Source organism: Cydia splendana, chromosome 14 (assembly GCF_910591565.1).
Source record: "Cydia splendana chromosome 14, ilCydSple1.2, whole genome shotgun sequence".
Taxonomy (NCBI): domain Eukaryota; kingdom Metazoa; phylum Arthropoda; class Insecta; order Lepidoptera; family Tortricidae; genus Cydia; species Cydia splendana.
Window position 1 is genome coordinate 19,475,688 of NC_085973.1, and position 26,580 is coordinate 19,502,267.

The 26,580-nt window shown below is 38.6% G+C and overlaps 2 protein-coding genes across 2 annotated transcripts; both read left to right on the forward strand.

Annotated features, from left to right (window-relative positions):
- Window positions 1-1,847, forward strand: LOC134797007 (uncharacterized). Its single transcript, XM_063769204.1, has 3 exons — window positions 1-164; window positions 1,129-1,278; window positions 1,734-1,847. The coding sequence occupies exons 1-3, from the start codon at window positions 84-86 to the stop codon at window positions 1,845-1,847; spliced, it is 345 nt and encodes a 114-aa protein (XP_063625274.1). The 5' UTR covers window positions 1-83.
- A 3,803-nt stretch (window positions 1,848-5,650) lies between these two features.
- Window positions 5,651-26,567, forward strand: LOC134796748 (uncharacterized). The gene is made up of 7 exons (XM_063768947.1): window positions 5,651-5,728; window positions 15,506-15,870; window positions 16,081-16,231; window positions 16,472-16,590; window positions 19,621-19,827; window positions 25,555-25,704; window positions 26,440-26,567. The coding sequence occupies exons 1-7, from the start codon at window positions 5,723-5,725 to the stop codon at window positions 26,561-26,563; spliced, it is 1,122 nt and encodes a 373-aa protein (XP_063625017.1). The 5' UTR covers window positions 5,651-5,722; the 3' UTR covers window positions 26,564-26,567.
- The last annotated feature ends 13 nt before the right edge of the window (window positions 26,568-26,580 follow it).

A 26,580-nucleotide genomic window follows, 5' to 3' on the forward strand; every position in this document is an offset into this window, starting at 1 on the left:
TAGGAAAGAGATAATATTTAGAGTGCTGTCGACGAATAATAGTAGGATTTCTGTGAAACACTTTTATAGTAAAGGAATAGAGTATGAGTGTGTTTAGATTGAATAGTTGTTGTTGCTGCATCAACCTCGATGTCGGCGCTAAGATTACTGGATTTGTATGCGTGGTGAGTAGGTGCCTTGATATTTTGTCAATCAGGTTTGTCCGCAGTTCCGCATGCTGGATATTTGTGGGAATGGGTACTTCCTTGTGGCATTGGGATGCATACTGTACCTAGTCCAGCGGGTTGAATCATATAAATATTCAGAGCCAGACAAGATCAAGCTTCCCACAATTTCTACATGCAAAATGTTATCATATCGAGCCAAAAGTTAACACACATAATTACTTACACATTATTTAATTTAATTTTAAAATGGATTCTTGGAGTTAGTTACCGAGGCAAAAATGCCATGGTGCTTTTTAAATTAAACAAACATTTAATAAACGGTCACGTTCTTTCACATAACAGTAGAGGTCATTTGGGACTGTATTGTTAAGTGATATGAAACTATTTACTGGTAAGTTACCTTTATCGTCCACTTGTCTTGTCTATTAATCTTTTCAAATAAACGTATTTTCATAAATAGTTAGAGCATTATCTATAATGAGTAAGATGATTGGCCGTTGTTTTTAATATGTGATAAACGCAGCATTGAATAAGTTTAAAATATGGTATCGTTGGTTGTTCGTTTGCATTTTTATCTTAACTAAACGATTTCAAAGTAAGTAGGCACTGTAGGCAGATAGGTTTGCAAGATCGATTGGTCTAAAACATTTTGTCGTTTTTAACTCGTTATGAATGATCGTTATTCACGGTTAGTTTCACTAGACTTATATCGACCGGGATATGGACCGTGATTACCTGTTGTAAAGTTTTCGAGCTCCCGATATTTCGAGATCTACACAACTTTGACACCCACCCGCTATCTTCAGTTACCCGTGAACAAGATGCATGTAACTGCGTCGAAATATCGGGAGCTCTAAAACAATACAAAAGGTAATCACGGTCCATATCCCGGTCGATATAAATTAAGTCTAGTTTTTAACTCGAGTTCGTGTTCTACCATTGGTGTTCTGTGTTTGTCCAGCTGTTTGCAGCTGCATCAGTGACGCTGTTCGCGGTGCCGGCGCTGCTGCTGCCGCTGCCGCCGGCCACCATGCTGTTCTACGGCGTCGCTGCCCTCACGTCTGCACTGCAGTTCATCACTGGCTGCGCCATGCTCTGCGGGCTCTTCCAAGTAAGTTTACACCATATCTGTATTGTCGCACTACATACATCAATCATCATCAAATAAAGATGTTAATACCTAAACAGAAAACAGACATAGCAGGGGTAACTCTACTACGACGCCGGCAATGGCGGCGATTCAAAATGCTCCCCACTCTGGGACTTTCATGCCCCGTAACTTTTTTGGCTACACTTCAACCGTATTATTACAATATCTGTCACTGATCAAAAGCTTGAATCATTCATGAAGTAGTTTTGTTGTTGACCGTGTCTGTAGAAATATTGAATCATAAAAAATATTTTTAGCGATATGACCGCCTGTTGCTTACAATTAGCAATGTACAAATTGCAGAACATTCCTAAAAAGCGGAAACGTTCTCGAGAATGTTCTCAGAACATTCCTGCAACATGGAAATTATTGTTCCGCCATCTTGGATTTTTTCCAAAAAAATGTTTTTGTCATAGGAATCTAGAGGCCTCTATCTCCCGCCGCGCTCGGTATATCTTCTGAGAACATTCTCAGAAGTTACCGAGAAATTCTCATGTGGAAAGTTTCGCAACTTTGGAAAGTTCTCGTGAGTGCATTGCTATGCTTATCTCTGCTTGTGCTTTTGTTTTCTTCTGTTTTCTTTTATATGTGCAATAAAAAGTAGGCGTTTGTATTGTATTGTATTGTCATGTGGGGTAAAAGATACATAATTTATTTTGATCAGGGCAAGAGTAACACTATGAGGATTGACAAGTGTTTCTTTCACCCCATCTAACCTCTTACATTTATGATTAATTCAAATTAAATGAGAATATTTCAGATCACACTAGGTATATATAAACGCGCCAGACGTTTAGACAATTTTACTTCTTTATAATTTGAACGTTCTGTTTCCAGAAGCGTCCCAGGCTCATGCAGCCGTGGCTGCTCCTCACGTGGACCGTCTGCGGCTGCCTGCTCGTCCTCTCCAGCGCGGGGACGGTCATCATGTACGTCAGCGGCGACGTCCGCGACAGTTACGTCACCTCTATCTATTCTCTTTATTCCAGTAAGTATCCACTTGACTTTAAGTCCTATGTCCCCTAGGTGGGGCAGAGGGCGTCCACAGTACGCCACCATCTTGTCTGTCTGTCGCATTTTTTTTTCTGCTAGGTGCTGTTAAATTACCTAACAATTATATATTTTTTCAGTGATACTACTCTATTTGGCAGTAGTGGTTCGAAGCCGGCGGGAGGAGCTGCTGGATGAAATCAAGTGGGACTCGGGCAAGCGGCTCATGAGGCCTGTCGCAATCGAGAAGAATCTCTACGTGTAGTGACTGAAGGTTCAAATTCGTTGGGCATCATCGAAGCTGGATTGGAGTCAGTTCTTTCAGTCCATGGTCAAACGAGACTATGTATTTATAGATTGAAGGAGAATTTCGGGAGTATGAATCGAGGGGGTAATATAAGATAAGATATAATAATATAAACGCTTTGAAAAAATTGTGTATAATTTATTGGTTATTACAGCCTAAGCGCAACAAGTTACCGACCTCACTTTACTTTATCTAATAAGTAACTATAACATAACACCTGAAGATCTGTGATATGGTTACACTTTTATCATCTGTTATTGTATCGTGATATTCGAGATCGTCATTTTCTAACAAGTATGTAAAAGAGCGCGAGACGCATGACCATACAGCTTTTTCTTTTTTTTTTAATTTTTATTGGTAAAACCAATATTATTTTACAAGATATGTCACAAAAATTATAAAATTAACAGACATACATGTAGGTACATTATTACATTGGTGTTTGATTTTATGTGCAGGTACGTGCATTCTGTAGAACGTGGTTTATTTATGTAGTAGTGGGTCAATGAATATTTTGGAAGTATTCGTCAATAGTGTCATATCCCGTAATGCGAGATAAATGTGGCAAATATTACTTTTTGGTTGGACGACCGTAATAGAGCAGGAACTCTCGTATTTGTTTACATATGTACTTCGCTCGGTTTACTAACGAATGGGCCAAAAACGTTTCCCAAAGTATCACATCCCAAACTATGTTTCCCAAATTATCATTTCCCAAAAAAATGTTTGCCAAAACAACTTATCGCAATTTTTCAGTTAGCAATAGTCTTTTTTGGCAAGTTATTGTTTAGCAAATAATTACTTGGACAAGTTTCATTTTACCAAGTATTATTTAGTCAAATGTATCATTATATCATTAAGCATAACTTACATGTCCCAAAATATTGCATGGCGTTAATACGAGAAGAAAAGTGTCCCCAAAATTTCATACAAATGCACGAAAAACTTGGGGATATTTTTTCTCAGTAAGAATGGAGAAAGCTACTGATTCTGAGTAGAAATATTATATAAATTCAAAATTCTAACAGAACAAATTTAGGTTCAAATTTAAATAGAGATACCGGTCAGACTGTACCAAAGGGGGGCCGTTTCTGGGACTTAGATTTTTTTTTGAGAAAATGAAAAAAACATAGGGGTTTCAAAACAGTTAAAATAATTTACAAGATTTTGATGAAATAATCACTTTTTTCTTCATAAACTCTCTAAAATTTAAAATGGCCGAGGTAGACGCGACCAAAGATTGATGTTTTTATAGGGAACTGGGACTTGTAAAATTTTATTATTATAAAAAAGTCGGTTCCAGCGCTTTGCCGGCCGCTGCCGCGGCACGCTCGCTTCGCTCGCTCGGCTCGCGCGCTGTAAGGTCGCAGTTCTACCTAACACTCCTCCTCGCTTCGCTCGTCGTCGTACCTACACCGACCTGCCTTAAAAGAGTGTTATGTAAAACGCTCGATCTCCGCCATTTTCAATTTCAGAAAAAAGTTTTCCAAGTAAAAGTAGCCTATTTTGACGAGTTCTATATCTTACAATCATTTTAGAAATATATGTCATAATGACACCACTCTCGATGAAAATTTTGCAAGTCCCAGTTCCCTTTTAAAACATCAATCTTTGGAGGCGTCTAACTCGGCCATTTTTTATTTTAGAGAAAAGTTTTCTCAATAAAAGATGCTTATTTTGACGTGGTCTACACATTACAATCATTTAAAAATAGTGTCATAATGACCACCAAAAAAATTCTAAGTCCCAGCGCCCTTTGTCCAACCAATTTTGTTTGCTAAATACGTTTTTGTCCTAATAACATTTGACAAAGTAAAATCATGCCAAATGATAATTTGACCAAATAAATTATATGCGAAGTGTAACTTTGCTAAAGGTTCCTTTGGGAAATGAAACTATTGCGATAAGTTTGTTGGAAAGTGAAATTTGGCGAAAGGTATTTGGCCCAAACGAAAGTACACCACTTCGCTCAGACACAGTCAGAAAGAAAGAGCTTTGTTCCTTCTGCTCTATCGACCTTCTGTAAATGGGATATGTTTACAAACGCAAGTGTTAGAAGCGACAAAAGAGCTTGTACTTAGACGCTCTTACTTGACAGACGCTCTTCACCACATTGACATTGCATCGTTCTTACATACCTACACTAAAGCCTTATAACAACCACATAATAGTACCAGGAGTAGGTAGCCGCCAAACTGCGTGCCAAATAGAGGCGTGATACGAACATAAAATTACATAATTTTAAACCTGCGCAACCCGGCACTCTCCCATTAACTAAGACAATGTGCGCGCGCGCACGCCTGCTCGCCGCCCGGAAAATCGCCTCTTCTTCTATTCCTATTGCTGCTTTACAACACTGTTTTAAAGTTGGACCAAGTTAACTCTGTACAGACTTTTCAATTACAAAGTAAACGTAAACCTATAGGTATAGAGTATGTGCGGAAAGAGAAGAGTCGTGGAATATAAGGGAAACAACCAATACATTACGTATATGACTCTCAGCAGATTCACAGATTCTTACGTTATATTTTGATAGGAATTTGACGCTTAGCATTTCGCTCTGTCGCTTATTATACGAGTGTAATAATTCAGGTGATCGACCTACCTAATATTTACCGCAATGTAACAAAAGCTCGTCTCAATCGCATAGCGCAATCTAACAAAAGTCTCTTAGGGCCAACGTCTTTTGAGCGTCGGCGTCTAGTCAGCGCTATGGAAAATGGCGTCGCCGCGCAGTTGCGCCAACGTTGCGTCGAGCAGCAGCCATAGAGTTGACTAGACGCCTACGCTCGGGAGACGCTATGGTCACAGAATAAGTAATAGTATTATCATCTATGGTGCCGTGGCTCTTAATGGGGCTTTATAGATAAAAAACCAAGATTCTGACGCAATAGGAACCTCCTTCTAAATTTTGATGTCAGTTAAAAAGCGGAGGGTCTGGGACTGGGAAGTGCCTTTACACTGGTTTACATGAACATAAGTCTCTTCTGTGGTCGGTAAGCAATGACAACAAGTCAACAACACCCCTTTTCTCTGCGCAAGCAGAGTGACAATGGAGTTTATAAATATGACGTTTGGAAAAAGGCGTTTTAGTTCATACGTGGCTGCATGATGGTGAGTCCGTTTTTGTTGTTAATAGTTTAATTACACTACGTAGGTATAAATAAACTATAATTTTCCTGGTTTGATAAGTATCATGTTTCCATCCATACTAATATATGTAGGTATGTAATTAATATTATAAATGCGAAATTGTGCCGTCTGTAACCTACCTAATACCTATTCACACTTAAACCGCTGAACTGATTTGGACAAAATTTGGTATGGAGATAGTTTAGGCCCCGAGAAACGACATAGAGTAGTATTAATGAATGATCATCATCATCATTCCACGCAGGCGAAGTCGCGGGCTGAAGCTAGTATATTAATTGTATATGTCGTCCACCTAATTAGGTCTACTTATTTTACACTAGGTAAGAGATCCCTCAAAAGGACAAGTTCGCCTTTGTATTTTGTATCTGTATGTCGCTGTTATGTACCTACTTTAATAACATGGATACTTATTTACTCTACATATAATAGTACAGTCAACGGTAAAAATATGGGTGTACAAATCATCTCAAAAAGATGTCCCATAACTCTTACGTCAGTGAATTAAGAACTATGGGACATAGTTTTGAGTAAGTTGTCTACACCCATATTTTTACCGTTTTAGCTTTTTTACCGTACTAATACTACTAAGATTCTGTATAGTAGGTACTATGGAAAAACAATTTCTTTTTGAAATATTTCCATTTCATAGCAGCTGTCTCCTCTAGGTACCCACATATAACTAGGTAGGTACTTGGTTTTATTTACGAGTATGTATAGATAGGGACAGTAAAAGAAAGTTGATAAGCTTTACACGGTATTACAAATATTTTAATAGAATCATTCCTTGATAAGATACACTTGCTATTTACGTCATAGAATCTCGTAGAAATGATAACAAATCCTAGAATTATCACTAAGTTTTGTTCAAGTTTTTCAATTCTACAGATTTGTAGCGGTACGAATATAGATATTCTATGATATATCATTTATTCTCTCGTTTATTTTTCGTGACAGCGATAATAATGTAGAAAGATATCTAATTTTACCAAGTTTCTCTGATAATTTCCTAACTTTCTTTGCTAACGCCAATTTTTCACGTATAATATCATCTGTAAGGGCACAAGCTTTACATAATTCCGGGTCGTTCTGGGCATCGTGGTTACGCTGTACCATGCAGGATCTGACCACATTAACTCGTCTGAGGCTTCTTTGTTCTTTACGTAAACCATCACTTCGTAACTGGTGTTCGGGAATGGAAGCAGCAACTCGAACTGACAGTCTTTGTCGCAGCGAACGGACGATGTGTACACTTGTTGCCATTTATCTTCTGATTTCAACATTCGATATTTTATTCCATATACGCATTCGTATTCGCAATCGTTTTCCCATGGTACCACAACACTGCGGGCACTTGAAATCTTGACACGTTTTGCTCGTACAGGCTTCAGTTGTATAATTGCGTTAGTGTTCATTGTAAAAGTTTGATTATTGCAAAGGAATTCGTTGCATGTCATCAGTATGAATGAAACGTTATGGTTCTTACAAAATATTTGACGCCCCATGAGATCTGCGTTGACTTTACACTCGTTAGACTGTTTACCGAAGTGTTCGGTGCAGAGAATTTCTATCCCTCTCTCGCCGCTGTCATGATCTGTATAAAATAGCGTGTATCGAATATTGAGTTCACTTGAATATTTTCAAAGGCATGTGAGAATATTCCAAATAGTTATCTTACACCAGAATTTTAAACCTAAAGGCATATAGTCCGCTGTGACGGAAATCATTTCGTGCACATCTTCTTCGCTTGATGTTACCACTTTACTTCTGCAGAAATAGCTTTTGTCTTCATTTGTGTCCGCCTTCGTAGTATACTTCACTATCGTTCCGTTCACGACCTGGGTTTGTAGCCGTTCGTAGTTGTTAAGTAAAATACGGAGGGGTTTATCATTACCGCCGCTACAAAATACTTCGTAGTCTGCTCCAAGTGGTACAAAATATTTAAGCAAATTATACTCTAGATCCAGTTTATGATAAACTTTCTGTGATTTTACGGACATTACGGGCCTGATGGAAACGAACACGTAGTCATCGCAATCATTGTCCGAACAGGTATATTTGTAAACGCCTATATTTGGCTTTGCTTTATATAATCGTACGGTAGTTGTATTAAGCTCGTTAATTCGTTGAGGTACACCGTTTTCTTCTATAATAAGTGTAGTGTGAGAGGAGCAATACAAAGTGACGTTGTCCCCGTATGATTTCAAGTACTTTCCTGATTTGTCTTGGAGTCCATTTATTGATATCTTCGGTCGTTGGTGCCGTGCGCAATCACTGCGCTCGCTGGCGGCCCCGAAGCACGCTCCCAGCATCAACAATGCTACCACCAGCATTTTGACAGCACTTGAGATATTAGTCTTCATTAAACAAGAGATATTAGTCTTCACTGCACTAGAGATGTTAGCTTCCGATACACTACAGATATGAGACTACATACATGGGTCACGACTGGTAATATTAGTACCTATTACACGACTTTAAAAACAGATTTATGTTGAGTGTTTCCTGTTGCTATCTTGAGATTCTTGTGGTCAACGGTGAACGGTCGCAACTGTGAGGCTACCCCTCTCTAATGCATGTTTTCACTAGTACGTAAAACAGAGATAAATATATCTTGTAAGTACATACATATTACGCTAGCTTTTGCTTTACATTATTATTTATTTGAATAAATAAGTACTTAATGTTGTTTTTACATGCATCTTTTTTATAGGAAAAAAATGGTTTTCCTTAACTCGCATTCAGTAATTAATTAAATTTATTCGTGGTAATGGAATACTGCGTCATTTTATAAATACATATAATAATTCATATTAATATATCCTTACTCGATTACAATACCTAGGTTTTTATATAGGTACCCTACCGCAACAGTGTAAAAACTGCAGCCCATTTTACAGAAGAGGCAGATTGTAGTTGCTGTTTTTATTGTTTAATTACTTGTCACACATTTTTTCTGTTTCTAACTATGTTCGATCATCAGTTATTTTCGCTGTACCTACTTACATAAGTAATCGTTGAACAGTTCAACATACCTGCATACTATATTTTTCGGAATATCGACGAAAAACTTCCACCCTCAACTCAACTACCACAATTGTATGTCAACTGTTTGCCTCTCGTTTAGCGGACGGCCGCCCCGAAACCGCCTTTCCATACAAACGTAGTCCCCATTTTCCTCTCTGTATATTAACATCATTGAAATTATTTTGACACAATTTATATCAACTACAGCTATGCCCCTTCGTTTGTTTTTGTTTGTATTTAGAATTTGTTGTTCACTCCTAACTCTATAAAAAATCGAAAAAGTTGGGGCTATGATTACCTATATAGAATTTTTAAAATTCGACTGGCATAGTGACAGGGTGTCATCTCCATAATTATAATTAAAAAAAAAAATAGATAAAAGATATTTATTCGTGACGTTCACAAAACATGTACGAACATGTACAGACAACAACAGCAAGGAAATAAGACATCAATAAGTGTGCATTACGAAATGGACCCAACTCAGCATAATGCTAGCTATAAAGCCAGCGCTGGTCTTCCGTAGAGCCCATTCGGTGCGCATTCGGGTTTTTTAGCGTACCCATTAAGTTTGAAAAATACTATGTACATATACTTACATCAAATTGCGATAAAATATTTTCTATTGTATTAATATGCGTATGTGTCGTGTGTGTAATTTTATCAATATAGTTTAATATTCATATACACTCTTGTTAAAATTTAATTTATTTGAAAAGAAACTGCACCTACCTACTTAACCTTTCTGGTATAGCCCATTGCTTGACTGGTAGCCCAAGTAGCATTGCAAGCTGTATATAAGCTGTATTAAAGTTTATTTGTATACTATAAGCTGTACAGTTAGGCTGTACAAAGGCTGTATAAGCGCTTATACAGCCCTTATAAGAAAAAAAAGGTCCCAAATTATACAGCCTTTGGCGTTATTACAGCTGTAGAGTAGCTGTATAAGCAATACATAAGCTGCATAATAGCTGCATTACAGCTATATTTCGGTGTAACAGGAAACCTTAATACTACAGATAATCTCTTATAAGTACGATATAAGAATATAAGTTTTAAATGAGTTATAAGAAAGAATTACAAGAGAATAATAATCATTTAAGAAACTAAAATGTCTTAATCTTGTTCATTCGTAATATAGTAATGGCGACAATAAAGTGTTATAGTGGATGGTAAAAGTAAAAGTAAATATTATACAGGACTTGAATGGAATATTACATTATTGGTAAGTGCGGATTATTATTTATTGTGAACCTGTGTATCTTTTCTGGCAAAATATTTACGCGCCTGCAAAATAACAAAGAGAAACCATAAGGAAAATATCAAAAATCGGTAAAGTTACTGTTTGTTTTTAAGGTTAGAGTATCAAAAATATTTATAAATATTAATTCTAAGGCTAAACAATTTATTTTAGTTGGTAATCATAACACGGCGTTAGTCTGCTAAATATTTGCAAGTATTTCTTTAATTATATTTACAAATACGTTTTTTTTATTGTAAAATGGCGACAATTTTTAAACAGCCTACAGGATAGTTGGAGAGCATTATAATCTTAGTAGCTGTGCTGTGTAATAAATGGAGTGTCTTTTACAGCTTTTGTAATTAAAACAGCTTTATAATAGAATATTTGTATTCGTTTGGCTGTATTTCGGTTCTCCGTACATAAGTTATAATTATCTTTAGAGATCCGTATAACAAATAAAAAACCTGTACTGTAACTGTCATATATTCCTTTAGTTTTATAATACACTTATTTTCAGAAATCATTGCACTACTATACTTATACGAGTGTAAAATTACGCCAAAAGATTGTTATAAGCGACTCTATCAGTAATACAGAAAAAAGCTGTACTATAGCTGCCATTTATTCATTTGGTTTTATAATAACCTTACAGACAGAAGTTATACAACTACTATTCTTATAGGAGAGTAAGATTACGCCATAAGAAATAACTTTAAAACGGGGTTGACAGATACATTTGTACACCTACAAGTGCCAAGTGATACTACAATACAGCCTGTATACAGCTTTTACGATAAAATTAGCTTGTAGTGTTTCACAACACTTAATGTTTTAAAACGGAGTTGACAGATACTTTTGTACAGCTAAAAGTGCCAAGTGTTACTACAATACAGCCTGTATACAGCTTTTACGATAGAATTAGCTTGTAGTCTCTCACAACACTTTTAGTTTTATAGTAGATTTTTTATATTCTGATAAAGCACCCCATGCTTCCGCAGAATCCTTTATAATGATTTTATACAGCTTGAGCTGTATAATGTCTGTAAAGTACCTTTTATACAGCTTAAATCTTTTCTGACACTCTTATACGTCCCTTAAACCACTCTAAGTTCTTAATTGGCTGCTATATTGATGTTGCCGACACTTCCATGCTACTTGGGAGAGAATGCTTTAAGGAGTTTAAGGCATTAAGTCCGCCATTTGTAAGCATGTATTGTGCAATAAAGATGAAATAAATAAATATCCCGGGAGGAAAATGGGGCCTACGTTTGTATGGAGAAGCGGTGGGTCGCTTTTCTCTTACCATGACGGCACCGCAGCGTTCTCACGGCTCGTGCCGCTCTCACTCCGATATCACGCCTCATCACTGGGATCCCGCCGTTATCATTACTCATCATTTTCGCCGATACGATCGTTTATGGAAAGTTTCGGTAAAATAATTATGGAGGTGAGGTAACAGGTGACTTCGATTATAGCGTGATAATACAGACTAAATTGTATTTTATGCGCGGGATGACTCATTAAAATGGGGCAGACGGAGAAAAAGTTGGAAACTATAAGATACAATAATGTTTGACTATTTGTCTTAGGAAGAGGCCGATTTTGCAAATCTCTTTGGGCTTGAATGTCGGAAATGCATCAGTAGTAGGAATAGGTTGTCTCTTTTTACATTCGAGCGTTTCCTAGCTTGTTCTGCCCTAACCCCTACACCTTCGAAAAATAAAAGGTTCCTGAAGCGAGTGAAGCGTGAGCAGCTTTCTCAGAGTCTAGCTGAAAAAATAAAAAGAATCAGGATGACATGCGACGAAATACAAGTATTATTACGTCGTCATTTCCAAACATAATTGGCGTTTTATATAAACGATTGTCGCTTGGTTAGGCCTCGTACATACATAGACATTGCTATTAATTGGATTCCTTAAAATGTATCAAGTGTCTGCCTAAATCCAGCGTTGTACTAACTATCCGGGCCAGAGCTTCCGGCGCTTACTTTTCTATGACATGACATCACGTGATACTTTCCATAGATGCGCCGGAAGCTCCGGCCCGGACACGGCCCGGTCTAACGTGAGTCATCCTTTATGCTGATGCAAGGTCCTATTTAACAATTATGAATATTTTCTCTCTTAGATATATGTTCTTCTGTTATGTAAACAAGTCGCATCACACGTCTTAGAAAAAACTTGAAAACAATTTAAGAAAGAAACAGCTTTTCTAATACGTTAGTACGTTTTTATTATTTCTCATTAAATCTGTCGTAACGTTAATAACAAACTTGCAAACCAACAAGTCACTTAAGTATGAGCTTTCCTTTAAAAATTTCACAATAAGACACCTGTTACAATAGCACTGGTATCTGGTATCTGGCAGGCATACCGAAACCGGTTCAAATACCAGGGAAGAATGCCGAGAGTTGCCCACGATCTGTTCAATTCCGAACCGATAACCTTAAGCACCGTCTTTGTTTCCATTGTTTCATCAAAATAATAAATATATTACTACTACCTTCCTACTATAACGTTATAATTGCGAAAGTAATTCTTACTGAGCGTAAGCGTGAGCGCCAGGTGGCTATATGCGTGCCTGGGGCCGTGGATTTAATTTATAGTAAGTTTTAACAAAAAAAAGTAATCTATGAAAATAAATATTTCATATTTTTAGCTTTAGTGCATATATCTTATTGTTACAAATTTGTGGGATTAAGGTAACGAGCCCCAAGTTCGTGTTAGTACGTTATTTCGTTAGTTTTGTTTCTGGCCCAAATAATAAGGAATTCAAATATTTTTTAATCAAATTATACATATGAAAAAAATCTGTACTATTTAATCTCTTCAATAAAATAATAACCAATATTGCCCCCAACGCACATGTGCGTTCACCGTCATATAAGTTTGTTCCTAGGCCACGCCCCCTGGCAGTGAATGCGTTAAGCTTATAGGAAGGAAAAGCTAAACTCATTCGAATAAAAGTTGTTGTGTTTCTGTGGGTTCCTTAGTAATTGATTTGATAAGAAAAAAGATTGAATATATGCATAGAAATACCTTAAAATTGCAATAAATCGACTCACGAAATAGCGGTCATTTTATTTTACGTGTGTCTCCTATTTCGTGCCACTAACGAATCAAGGATTTCCTAGATACATTTTGAGTGCTTGTTTTTAAATATAACAACGAAGATAATTAAAAAAAGAAATTAGAAAACAATTAATGTATTTCATGAAGTTTCGTATGAGCGAAATTCGGTATATGTTTTTTTCACTAGAATTCTCATAAAACGAGTTTGTATCTGACCAGAGTTAAAAATTTTAAGGTATATTCCACGTATATTCTCATATTAACTACTAGCACAATTTTATTGATAATTCAATTTATTTGATTTATTTTTGTGTATGTTTATATTTAACGTATAAGATTTTAATGTTTTTTTGTATTTTTATATATATATATGACGGAGGCACGGGCGACGGCAGTGGGCATAGTACCTCAATGTATTACTTCACAGCTAAATTAGTACGCTACCAGTGCATGAAATAAGCATTCGAACTCGCCAACCATACTAGAGTGCCTACTAAAATATCTAGTCGTTATTGGGATGTATTTGGATTGCACTCAAATAAAAGGATCGCATTAAATCGTTCAAGTCCTTATTCAAGTCAAGCCAGGCCGGCTCCAACCGTACACCTCTGACCCGAGAAGATTTAGCCCTAGCTATTTGGGACCGGCAACAAACTCGGCGGGACACATCCTTTCAAAACAACACTTCTTCTCTTTATTTTACAAAGGTAAGCTTCTAATCACATGTAAGAATCAAAATAACACTTGGAATAAAACACTTAGCTAAATGGATAAGGAACGTTGGATTCTATCAGCTTTCAGAACAATCCTTCAGGTATAAGCCTTAAGGAACGTGGCGAGTTAGGCACGAGGTTGGCTAACGAGCACGTCCGATCTCTAGCGCGGTCCGATCAAGCCTCCCCACCAGCGGCGGAGCCTCGCTGCTCCAGTCCTCCCGCCTCAACGTCAAGTTGGTCAACCTGCTTGACCAGTCTACCAACATAACGACAAAAATGCCAACTCGTGTCTACCTTCACCCAAGAGAAACCTGTTGACGTTCCAAAGCCTTCTACCTGTCATCTTAGTTCAACAATACGCCAATAGACGGCGTTACTCTCTACGTTATGAATTTCGTTACAACTTCCAAACAGCAAACATTGCTAGTAGCCAAACATTGCTAATCAATTGTATACAGGCGTCTAAAACTATGAACTGTAACGCTGCAATACGTCCTTCTGGAGTCACGCCCCGACATATATATATATATATATATATATATATATAGTTCGGCTTTTAATCAAGTATTAAATTACCCATATGGTTTACAAAGTCTTAATTCAACCATTAAAGTCGACGAGTACAAAAAGCTTTAAGCTAGCTCTCAATTTAACATTTTTTTAAATATTATTTTTAATTTGACCTTACAATTACTCGTTTAAGACCGTTAAATATTTAAAATGATTATCAGCAAATTATCACCAATTACTCTAAGAAAATTTATTCCGAAACAGGGGACACGAATTCACGAACTTAGGAGCTGAGCTAAATTTGTACCACGAAATGGGAGCCAAATAAGAGGTTCACGAAAAATTCATATAAAAAAAGTTTCAACTAAAACCCTATAGTTTATACATTAAATTATTAACAAATAACTAATATAACTTACTCAAAAGCTTTCAAGGTATTGATATGCTTAGTAATATTAAAAAAAAAATATACAAACTCTCAAGAGCCATAACCTGCCGAAACAGGGGCCCTTTACCTTATGTTAGTGATTTTTTCTATCAAGCGAAAGTCAAAAAATCGGGATGCGAATCGATGAAGTCACTAGAGAAAATCCTCAAGATTGCTAATTTATTTTTTGGCAACCGTGATCGTGTGATCTAAAAAAGCGGCACAATTTTTCTTAAACTCCGCTCTCTGAAACTACGGTACCTTAACTTTGAATATGTTGATAGGACCCTAATGTGAACCCAATTGTTGTGTCACTGTGTGTACCTAACTGTATATGTAACATTTTCAGAGACTTCTTGATATTTTGAACTAGCTAAGAAAGTTCAACTCTTGTCAAAATGAATGGATTTTATTAAAGGATTTTGGGGAGATTAAAAAGGTTAATATCGTGTCGGGTCGCATAGTGGACTCGCGCCGCGCACGCGCTGTGACGCAACCACTTTCACCCAAATCAGTACACCGCACCGCGCGCGCAACTCTTGGCCAGCAATTAGTTGCGGAAGGGGCGTCACTACTATCCTTAACAGTGGCTTAACTGAAAAAATTAAGATAAAATATAAAATACCTAATCATCTTCCCAACCTTTCCCAGACATCAGACAGATTAAGTCAATGAAAAACAAAACATTAATTAATGTAGTATTAACATAATGTTTTCAAAACGATGGCAACTTTATTGTTCCAGTTAATAATATGGACGTTGCTGCTCTCTAGTATATCATGCTACGGCGTCACAGAAACTCAAGAAGAAACCGGCAACGTCACCACTCTCTACCCCATCTCCAAAAACACCAGCGACCATGTCAACCAAACCGACTCTGTCAAGACAGCCACTTCTCTATCCGAAACATTAAACAATGACAACAACAGGACAGAGTCGAAGGAAGAGCCAGTGATAGAAAAGCCAGGGAATGACAGCAAGGAGTTCAAGCCAAGTGTCCACTTCCAGGACTTTTTTGATGAAGATGATTTTGGAATTGTTCCGCTGCCGACGAAGCCGACGGTGGACGGGTTTTCGCCGCTGAAGAAACCGCCTTCTGCTTTTATCGGGTAAGTTTTAGTAATTAGCGATGTAACAGTTAACAGCTAATACTGATCCGAAGTGAAAGCTTTAAATTATCAGCACAACTGTTTAATTATTTTAATTCGAGAAAGCTTTTATCCGTAGAAGATATGTTTGCTAAAGGTTTTGAAACTCTGTGTTGCCTTAATACAATTAGACTAAGGGACTTTTAGATTCGTACTTCTTTAAATTTTCAGATCACATAAAGACCCCTTCAAATCCACCAAGGCGAAGCCGCCGCTGGAGAGGTTCCCCTACAAGTTCGAGGACGCCATCTTGACGAGGGCCAGGCCAAGATGGCGGCCGAACGAGCTGGAGTCGCGGCCCACAGTTCCCGTGCCCGCGCAGGTAACAATAGGACCAAGCAATGACAACCACATCTGCAGCTCACATAAAGAAGCCTTCATATCCTTTCATATAAGACGAACAGGTCTTAAAGCAACCATATAAAAACCGCTACCCAAAGGTTGGGGAAAAAGATCGCCTTATACAACCGCTCTGTTTTAAGATTGTCCCCAATTTTTTACTTTCCTATTTATTTTATCCTTCTCTATGGAATCTAGATATGGTAATAAATGTACTGTGCAGGTGCCAGCGGGCGGGCTGTACAAGAAACCTGATGCGTTCAAGGACAAGCCGAGCATCGACGACGACGAGGAGTTCGGGCTGACGTTCCACGACGAGAAGGAAACCCTTGTTAAAAAACGGTGAGGTGAATGGAGTTGGCCGGTCCAAGTATTTTACTGATAGCGCCAGCACAGGTTAAACCTTTGACAATTGCTAACCCTATTAGAGATACTCGTTACTTACTCAATTGGGAATATTTAGGTATGCGCCGCCGGACAGATTAAAAATTTCGAATATTTCCACACGGAAAGAAATCAGAACTACTGAAACTACTCAAAATCAAAAGTTTTAATTTGCAGTTATTGGGAAGGAGAATGAGTAGGGCATATAAATTCATGTTTACCTAATTGTATCAGTCAGTGGACCACAAAGCTACGTTTCCCTTATATGTATACAAAAGTTACGATTGTCTATGTATAGGTACATGTCTACATATATCTAATGCCATTTAATTTAAAATGTAATATTAAATACAACAGTTCAATTAATGTTAGCAATTTTTGAGAAACGTAGGTTCTTTGAATCACTTTCTCTTTGATTAAGTTAAAACAGGCCCTCCTTTTTCCAACGAGATATTATGAATCATTGTTCCGGTATGCCTGACATGGTTCCACCCAGTCTGTCGTAGTCCGGGAGACAGCATTTTACCGCGGATTTGTCTGAGTCCCTTCATTTCCAACCAGTTACTTCACTGGTTACTTATTAATATGCTTTGTGCCGGACATGGCACCTCTGCCTATTGCAGCATTCTGAAGAGACAAGCATTACGAGTAGGCTTCGGATATGATATATACTATATATATATAGTTATCCTATTTTTGCACCGCCTACAACTTATCTGCTTTGCCTAAAGGTTGACTGGTAGAGAATGCCTTATGGCATTAAGTTCGCCTTTTGTACAGTGTGTTTTCTTATGTGCAATAAAGATTAAATAAATAAATAAATTCTGTTTTCCGTTATGTCAGAGAGGGCTCCAACCAGTCTGTCGTAATCCTGTAGAGACAGGTATTATGCCGGGAGACACCCGTCTCAGAGGCCCTTTTTACAATCACTATAAAATAGTGATTACATATTATACTCCGGTACTGTCGGACACGGCACCAGCCAGTCTACCGTAGCGTCCGAAAGGTGCGTCCGAGTTAGAGGCCCTTTTCTATTCAGTGTGTAGTTGCCAAACGGTCTATCGTAGTCCGAAAACAGCTGCATGCCACAGGTGTCTAAATAATCTAAAAATGCTATAATGTAGAAGAAAGGTCGAAGATAGTACGTAGGCGGGTCATGACTGTCAAGAGATTTCGTAGTTGCGTCAAGACTTTATTTAAGTATCTAAATTAAAAGCTATTTAAGTATTTTAGTTTCTATAGCATACAAAATAGCGATATATAGCTATTATGTATGGAAATATCCTTACAATGTGATAAATGTTTTCGTTGCTTTTAGTACACGTATACCATCCTAAAAGTGTAAAAAATGCTGCTGAACCTTCCCATCCTAAAAGTGTAAAAGTGCTGCTGAACTTTTCAAAATTGCCATTTATTCTGATAATCCCTTTCCATTACAACAAATTCGTTGGATTGCAATAGACTACGAAACCTAATAACCAGATACTCCTAGTTACGTACATAGGTAGAGCGGTATCGAATATTATTTTAAATGGCAAAAGGCTACAGAAAGTAGATTAATCATTAATGCGACTCAATCCTCGCTTGTATTCATAGGTAGGTACATGGTATAATAATATACTCCGCCTGGTACTCCATTCCCGTCTTTTCTAGGTCACATAACTGACACGGGCCTACGTCATCATGCGACAGCGCTATATGATAATATGCGATAGCGCTATATATAGCGGCCATGTTGTTGTGACGTAGGCCCGTGTCACTCTGGGAATGGAAGACCATGTTTTATTAGACTATGGGTAGGTACTTAAAATAATTCAAAGTTTCATTCATTGCCTAATAGACGGATGTAATAAATGCCGATGAATAATGTAATAAGCCTACCGACATGTTGGACAAGTAGCCATTTTAGGCGTGCATAAAATAACCGTGACCTATGTACTAATAGCAACTAACTGATCTTAGGTGGACCTTATATATTTGTAATAAGGTTTATTGTCGGTTAACAATGTGGTATGCATAATATGCGTTATCTAACCACTTGACTCGCCGCTTGAGTGATGGACAAGGAATTTGTCTTCTAAATATGGCGGTTAAAATACGCAACCTTTTGTATCAAGTGATGTATTTGTTGTTGTTTTTGGTACCTTGTATGTATGCTTATGGCAACTAGCTGTGTAAAGCTTTATTCAATGCTCATTTATAGCCACGTCAAATTAAGCCGAATTTGGGCAATCTGCGGAAATAATTCGTGTAGTTTTGAAAATTGGTACAGATATACCTTGTGGTGTCCAGCGGGCGCAACACGGTCGCATTTTTATCGCTTGTCACCATGCCTGTCACGTTCTAACAAGTAAGTAAGTGCGAAGGTGACAGCCATAGTGAAAGGCGATAAAAATAGAACCGTGCTGCGCCCGCAGATAAACATACTAAAAGTCCTCGAGGGTAGGGGGTGTGCTGAGGGTGTAGGGAGGGGGGGCGGGTTGAAGGTACCCTTTTTCATATTTTTGCTCAAATCTCGAATATCTATGCGAATAGCATTATAATTACTTCGGATAAAAGTTTAAACATAAAATTTCCTACCAATTTGGTTATGTTTATTTTTACTCTGCGATCAATACTTTAGGAGCTACAGGCTGTTAAAGTTAAATAAGAGATAAAAAATAGATGGTATAAGAAATCGTCGTTTTTTCGTAATTACCGTAGATTTTTCTAATTTGCTTAGGCTATTATACATTTTAACTTCTGATGTTGTCCAACATTGTCAATTACTTTATGGACGACCTGATGATGTTTTACGGAGATTCGACGAGAATTCCTGAGCGCCTACAGCCAGCATCGAAAAATCTATAATCGTTATCTGCCCCTCTATCGCTCGAATTGAAAGTTGCCTATAATAATTTTCGGTCTTCCGATGGTGGCGGTAAGCCTTCCGATTTCAGGAAAATTCAGTCTTGACCGATTTGTGCAAAATCTTGTCTTATTTTTCAGTGGAAATCCGTGGAAGAGTCTGCTGCATCTCCTGACGGCGTTCATCCCCGTGGGACTCATCATCTCCGCCCTCACTCCTAACGTCGTCACCATACACAGCACCGGCCCCGGCGGGCCGGGACTCGGACCGGGACTCGGACCGGGGCACGGGCCGGGAATGGGGCCGGTAATTAGGCCAATGGGTCCGGGAGTTTCTGGCATCGAACCGTGAGTCTTATAGAGTAGAGTTGATTATACTTATTCCAAAGACATCAACGGGCCGGGCGCCTCCGGCGTTCATGGATCGTAAGTATACAATCTATCATCTAATGCCACTATGAAAATTAAAACTCGGGCCGAAAATTGAGCCGAGGTCGGACCGGGAATCAGGGCAATAGGCGAGAAAACCTGAACAATGAGAATTATCCACTTAGTATAGTATTTATATAGGTAGAGTTGATCATCTGTCTCTCAAAGGGCCTATCGGGTTTGGAATCAGACCACATGTGACAGATATGTGACAGATTCACAGAGCAAATCTGCGCACCCGGTCGTCAATCTGTAGATATATCTCCAAGCTCAGATGCTGTAGCATAAGCGGTAAGTACCCAGCAGGTATGCACCTACGTGGAATATTTCTCCAACCGTGGCGATATGAAGTGCCATTGACGGTTGAGTCGACGGTAAAAAGCTAAAGTGGGCGTCATGTCATTACAAATCCTCTTTAATCAATTTCATTACCTTATCTTTATGTCATTTAGTACCTACCTACCATCAATGAGTTATCATAATTGACAATGTATTCTTTTCTCACACAACCCGAACCCCGATCTTCCTTACAAACTTTACGTAACGCTCGCGACCAAAACGTGACGCATAATGACACCGGCGGCATGACACAAACGCAAACGCAACCGTACCATCGCGTGCGCATCTACATCCGCGTCCACTCTCCACGTCCAAACGTCGTAACCGACAACCTTTTACATACACAAACCGTCTCTTTGATCGGTCTGATTTTTCACAGTCGGGGAATAAAAGTCGTATAAGACAACATTTTACCTAAACAGTTCGTTCTTTTGTGAGTAATTTTGAACGTCCATTCACTCGCGATGCGATACGATTCTTTAATCGTTAACCCTCACGCCACCACACCGGTTAAGAGCATTTTCACATTGTCCGATCCGATATCAGATGTCGGACACGATCACAAAGAAGTAAAACTTAAAAAGTGCGGTTTTTTATTTATCAAATTAATCAATAATTATTGTTCAAAATAAAGCGACAATACAAAAATAAAATGGCTTTACGCCATGGGCCCATTTTCTAGCAGCTGTTTTTCCAGGGGTCATCTGACATCCGATATCGGATCGGACAATGTGAAAACGCTCTAAGTCCGACGAAAAAGTGAATCGGATATCAGTATTGCAAAAAATACTAAATACTTAGTTAACTAATACGCACTTTTTTGGTTATAAAACGAAACAGCTCATGTAAGTACTTTACTTTTAATCAGTAATCAGCTTGCCGTGTCTGTGTCTATAAGGCGCCGTTTACCTGAGATTTTTTTATATAGAAAGTTAAAATATTTGAAATAAGTCATGTCGATTACACGATTTAAGTACAGTAAAAGATTTATTTCAAGATGTTCGGCGTTAAGTTAAGCTTTTCGAGGTTTCGAGGTTAGTCCTAAATGTCCTAATCATATCGTTCGATTCGTAACTCGTTCGTATATATCGGTCGTCGAGTGGAGTGGTGTCGTTTTTGCAGACGTTTCTGATTAATAAAAAAATAATTAAGCTACCTATAACCAATAATCTTTGCTATGTATTACTCACGTTTTCATTGGACTAAGTATTCCATGAAAACGTTCATGAATAAACAATCAGATAACATGAAGAATTTGTACAACAAACAGACCACACCCAAGTAGATATACCTATTGCAAGCAATGTATTTTTGATTGTCACTAAATGATGCCACAGATATTTTATAGTGTGAATCAAGCGATCTGAGCTAGTTTACTCAAAGAGTCTCAAGAATACAATACCATTGAGTGGTAAACCACAAATTAGGATAATCCCCTCGTAGTAAAAGCAGATTATAACCGCCTTGAAATGTTAGTAAAGATTAACGACTCTATTTCTTTAAACAATAGACTACAAAATACACTAACTAAATAATGGCTAACCCAACTTTTTTTGCATTTAACAACCATCGACACCTGTCGTGGCTAAGGTGCATGTGACTTTCCAAAAGATTGAATATGATATTATCTTTTTAGACCATTTTAACCCCCATTCAACAAGAAATAAGGTTTAGAATTCAATATACATGCAATGTACTTCTAACTTATTTTGTAAGTAAATTGGTTGGCGCCTACGAGAACAAAAGCAGATAATAGGATTGTAATAGAACAATGCCATTGTTAGTACAGGTAAGTGAACAAGCTCAGTTGAAAGAATTTTATCTATACCGACATGTGAAAGAGCCCTCGAGGCTTACTCGTAGAACATACGTTAGAATTTTGAGAAGAGAGTTTAGAACAATATTGTACATAGGTATCAATAGTAGTATTATAGTGAAATATCTTGAAGGTATAGTGCACGGAGGATATCCTGTTTGAGCGCACGCGCACATTGCAGAACGAGAAAGCCGGACGCAGGACTTATATCCACGGCTGTATGTACTATTGTACTCTCACAGTTAGCCCGCCTGATAAGCGGTAACTGTAGTCTATGAACGCTTGCAAATGTAAGTGTCTCATATAATTATAATGTCAGCTATTTTATGAGTATTGAATGCCAGATACTTAGGTTCCAGAACAACGATAAAGCCAGATGCTGGACTTATATCTAATCTACGGCTGTACTCTCATTGTCAGCCCACTTGGTAAGCAGTGACTATAATCTATGGACGCTTCAATCTGGATGTCACACACTAGGTACTTATTACAATTTTCAATGATATTCCTACCCTAATAGCATTTTCTTGTAGGGATTTTGTTGGGCCTTTGTTTACGTATTAGTTGGGCAACCGTTATATTTGGCCGTACGATTTGCTGGAGGGCCCTCGACAAAGGCCCTCCCGAAGATTCCCAACAGAGGGCCATAAGAGTAATTTTTTCGTTGGGCCTATTTAAATAAATCATACAATTATTCAACGGTGGTGGTTTTGGTTGGGCCGTGGTTGGGCCTATACACATTTGTTTGATGGTTGGTTAATTGTTACATTTGGCCGTACGATTTGCTGGAGGGCCCTCGACAAAGGCCCTCCCGAAGATTCCCAACAGAGGGCCATTAGAGTATTTTTTTCGTTGGGCCTATTTAAATAAATCATACAATTATTCAACGGTGGTGGTTTTGGTTGGGCCGTGGTTGGGCCTATACACATTTGTTTGATGGTTGGTTAATTGTTACATTTGGCCGTATGGCTTGCTGTAGGGCCAACTGCAAAAAAATAAAAAAGGGCAATTTTTTCGTTGTGCTTCTGTTTGCAAATTCAACAATTACCCAACGGCAAGTCAGGTAGGTCGGTGGGTAGTCGTGCACCAGGTTGAAGGCCCAACACAGCTTGTCCCACAAAGGGCCAACATTGTAACTTTAACGTTGGGCCTTGTATAGGATTCTTACAATACTACCGTAGATAAATAGTTGTGTAATTTATAGTGTGCCTACAGTCTAATTATGTAATGGGCTTTTGTTTACGAGTCCTACAGTTACCCTACGTTAAGTAAGTGGTTGTGTAATACGACGTTGGGCCTTTGCTGATAAATATTACAATTACACTACGGTAGGCATTGGTTGTATCCACAATACATGAAGGCCCTAGGCTAGGCAGCAGTTGTTGTTAATCTTCTCTGTATCGTTCCAATTTTAGTATATGTACTGCCGAAGCAAGTACACTTACTATACACTCTAATTTGTATATATACTAACCGCACTTCGAAACTTCGTAAGCGAGATTTATGTTTTTTGAGATTTAAATTGAGAAAATGTTGGTAAAATACAATTTTTTAAATTTATGTATAAATTTAATAGTTATAGCTATTAGATTTATAAGTTACTTTAAAAAAATATTATGATTATATCCGGAATAATCGAGAAAATAACTATAACTTCGATGTTTGGAGACAGTAACGCCATCTAGTGACGCCACAAGCAAACTCAACTGGTATTGTTGGGCATCAGTACCACAGCCAATGTTGGTAAATGCGATATTTGTGCTCGCTGGGCCAACGAATGTTATTGTTGTTTAGCCACCGGTACCAAAATACACAAAGGCCCATTGTTAGGCGTCAGTGCCACAGCCAATGTTTGGTAAATACGATATTTGTCATCATTGGGCCATCGGATGATATCTTTGACTAGCCAACGTTACCAAAATACACAAAGGCCCATTGTTGGGCATCCGTGCCACAGCCAATGTTGGTAAATACGGTATTCGTCACCATTGGGCCAACGAATGTTATCGTTGTTTAGCGAACGGTAGCAAAATACACAAAGGCCCACTGTTGGGCCTCAATGCTACAGCTAATGTTGGTAAATGCGATATTTGTCGTCATTGGGCCATCGTATGATATTTTTGATTAGCCAACGTTACCAAAATACACAAAGGCCCATTGTTGGGCATCAATGCTACAGTCAATGTTGGTAAATGCGATATTTGTCGTCATTGGGCCATCGGATGATATCGTTGATTAGCCAACGTTACCAAAATACACAAAGGCCTATTGTTGGGCATCAATGCTACAGTCAATGTTGGTAAATGCGATATTTGTCGTCATTGGGCCATCGGATGATATCGTTGATTAGCCAACGTTACCAAAATAAACAAAGGCCCGTTGTTGGGCATCAATGCTACAGCCAATGTTGGTAAATGTGATATTTGTCGTCATTGGGCCATCGGATGATATCGTTGATTAGCCAACGTTACCAAAATAAACAAAGGCCCATTGTTGGGCATCAGTGCCACAGCCAATGTTGGTAAATGCGATTTTTGTCATCATTGGGCCATCGGATGATATCGTTGATTAGCCAACGTTACCAAAATACACAAAGGCCCATTGTTGGGCATCAATGCTACAGCCAATGTTGGTAAATGCGATATTGGTCGTCATTGGGCTATCGGATGATATCGTCGATTAGCCAACGTTACCAAAATAAACAAAGGCCCATTGTTGGGTATCAGTGCCACAGCCAATGTTGGTAAATGCGATATTTGTCATCATTGGGCCATCGGATGATATCCTTGACTAGCCAACGTTACCAAAATACACAAAGGCCCATTGTTGGGCATCCGTGCCACAGCCAATGTTGGTAAATGCGGTATTCGTCACCATTGGGCCAACGAATGTTATCGTTGTTTAGCGAACGGTAGCAAAATCCACAAAGGCCCATTGTTGTGCATCACTGCCACTGCCAATGTTGGTAAATGCGATATATGTCATCATTGGGCCAACGAATATTATCGTTGTTTAGCCAACGGTACCAAAATACACAAAGGCCCATTGTTGGGCATCTGTGCCACAGCGAATGTTGGTAAATGCGATGGTGGGCCAATACAAAATTAATGTTGGCTACGGAACGAACCTCATCCCAACGTTTTCCCTACCGTTGGCACCGTAGGCCCCAACGAAAATGCTACTAGGGTAAGTACCTATGAGGCGTGTTCGAAACAACCTAAATGAAACCAACCAACGGAATTAACCATACCTAAGTTAAAAATCTCATTGCATGGTCTTGTTGACGCTGCCTATGCTCATGAAGCTGAACTGATGATGCAGTCGGATGGTAGCAAACGGAACTCGATGGAAAAACACAAACACATCGAGTTTAAGCTCTTTACAAAGGTCTCGAGAAGTACTTGATAGATATTCAAATAAGGAGATATGCAAATCAGCAATAAAGGTGTGTGACGCAAATTTTTTTAACAGTAACTTGTCACTTGTTGCAGCCTGCCTCCACGCCTGTTCCGCCGCTCGGACGAGGTCCTTGACCCCCTCCCCCCACCAGCAACCATCCCCCCACCAGCCATCAGCGAGCCGTGTCGAAGACGCCTGCTCTGTGAGCTGCATTCGGAAAAGAACTACCACACTCAACAGAGGTAGATAAATATTTTAAACCTACACTTTTATTGCTTCACTTGTAAAAAATCTTAAAATTGACATTGGGATAAGTATCGCCTTGGTCGCGTAGCCTAGAGGCTAGAGGCCCATCAGGGAGTTATCCACGTAAGATGGAGACGCCGATTCGAATCCGGCCTCCACCACTTTAGTATAAGTACGAGTATGACATCTATTTCGGTTTACTTAAATTTTTCATTGTTGTTAAAATCATCACCAACGAACATTAATCACCAAGTAACCAACCACCAATTTTAAATGGCTTCAATGAAACACCTTCCAAAGAGCCTCTCGTGAACATCAAAAATCGAAATTTCATTTATCTGCTTTCTTATCGCTCTTGCAAATTGTTATGCCATCTAAGGTTCTAGCTTCATTGCACATTCCAAAACTTCTACACGCTTTATTTTATTTTTATTACAATTTTTAGTAACAAAAACTAAGACCAGACATAGATCATATAGTAGGTACGTAAATGCGCTAAATGTTCAAGCAAAGTTTAAGCATGTGGTTTTATAACTATCAAACAAACATATAACACCCCTCTTTTTGCGTCGGGAGTAAAAAATGAGAGCGTACTTAATAACTTAGCGGTTTTTGGGCGGAGGGTTCTCACGAATTCTCACGACTCTGTGAAATTTCGATTGTTCGCGGTAGACCCTCATGCAGGCTTTATTATTTGAAGTACCTGTCAGTCTGTAATGTTTCATTTGCAGTGTTGGTCGGCGCGGGCGCGCGTGCCACAAGCTGCCCTGCGACGACACGGACGCGCTCGCGCGCACCCTGCACTGGCTGCTACACAGGCCTCCGGACAGACCGGACCCCCACAGATTTAATTAACTTCAGTTTTACATTTC

Bases quoted from the DNA above. Each gene is read 5' to 3' on its own strand.
- LOC134797007 (XM_063769204.1), top strand. From the start codon at position 84: ATGAGTGTGTTTAGATTGAATAGTTGTTGTTGCTGCATCAACCTCGAT. The intron at 165-1,128 runs GTGAGTAGGTGC...GTGTTTGTCCAG, and splicing joins TTACTGGATTTGTATGCGTG to CTGTTTGCAGCTGCATCAGT. The intron at 1,279-1,733 runs GTAAGTTTACAC...TTTTTGTCATAG, and splicing joins TGCTCTGCGGGCTCTTCCAA to GAATCTAGAGGCCTCTATCT.
- LOC134796748 (XM_063768947.1), top strand. The intron at 16,232-16,471 runs GTAACAATAGGA...TGTACTGTGCAG, and splicing joins CAGTTCCCGTGCCCGCGCAG to GTGCCAGCGGGCGGGCTGTA. The intron at 25,705-26,439 runs GTAGATAAATAT...TTTCATTTGCAG, and splicing joins AACTACCACACTCAACAGAG to TGTTGGTCGGCGCGGGCGCG.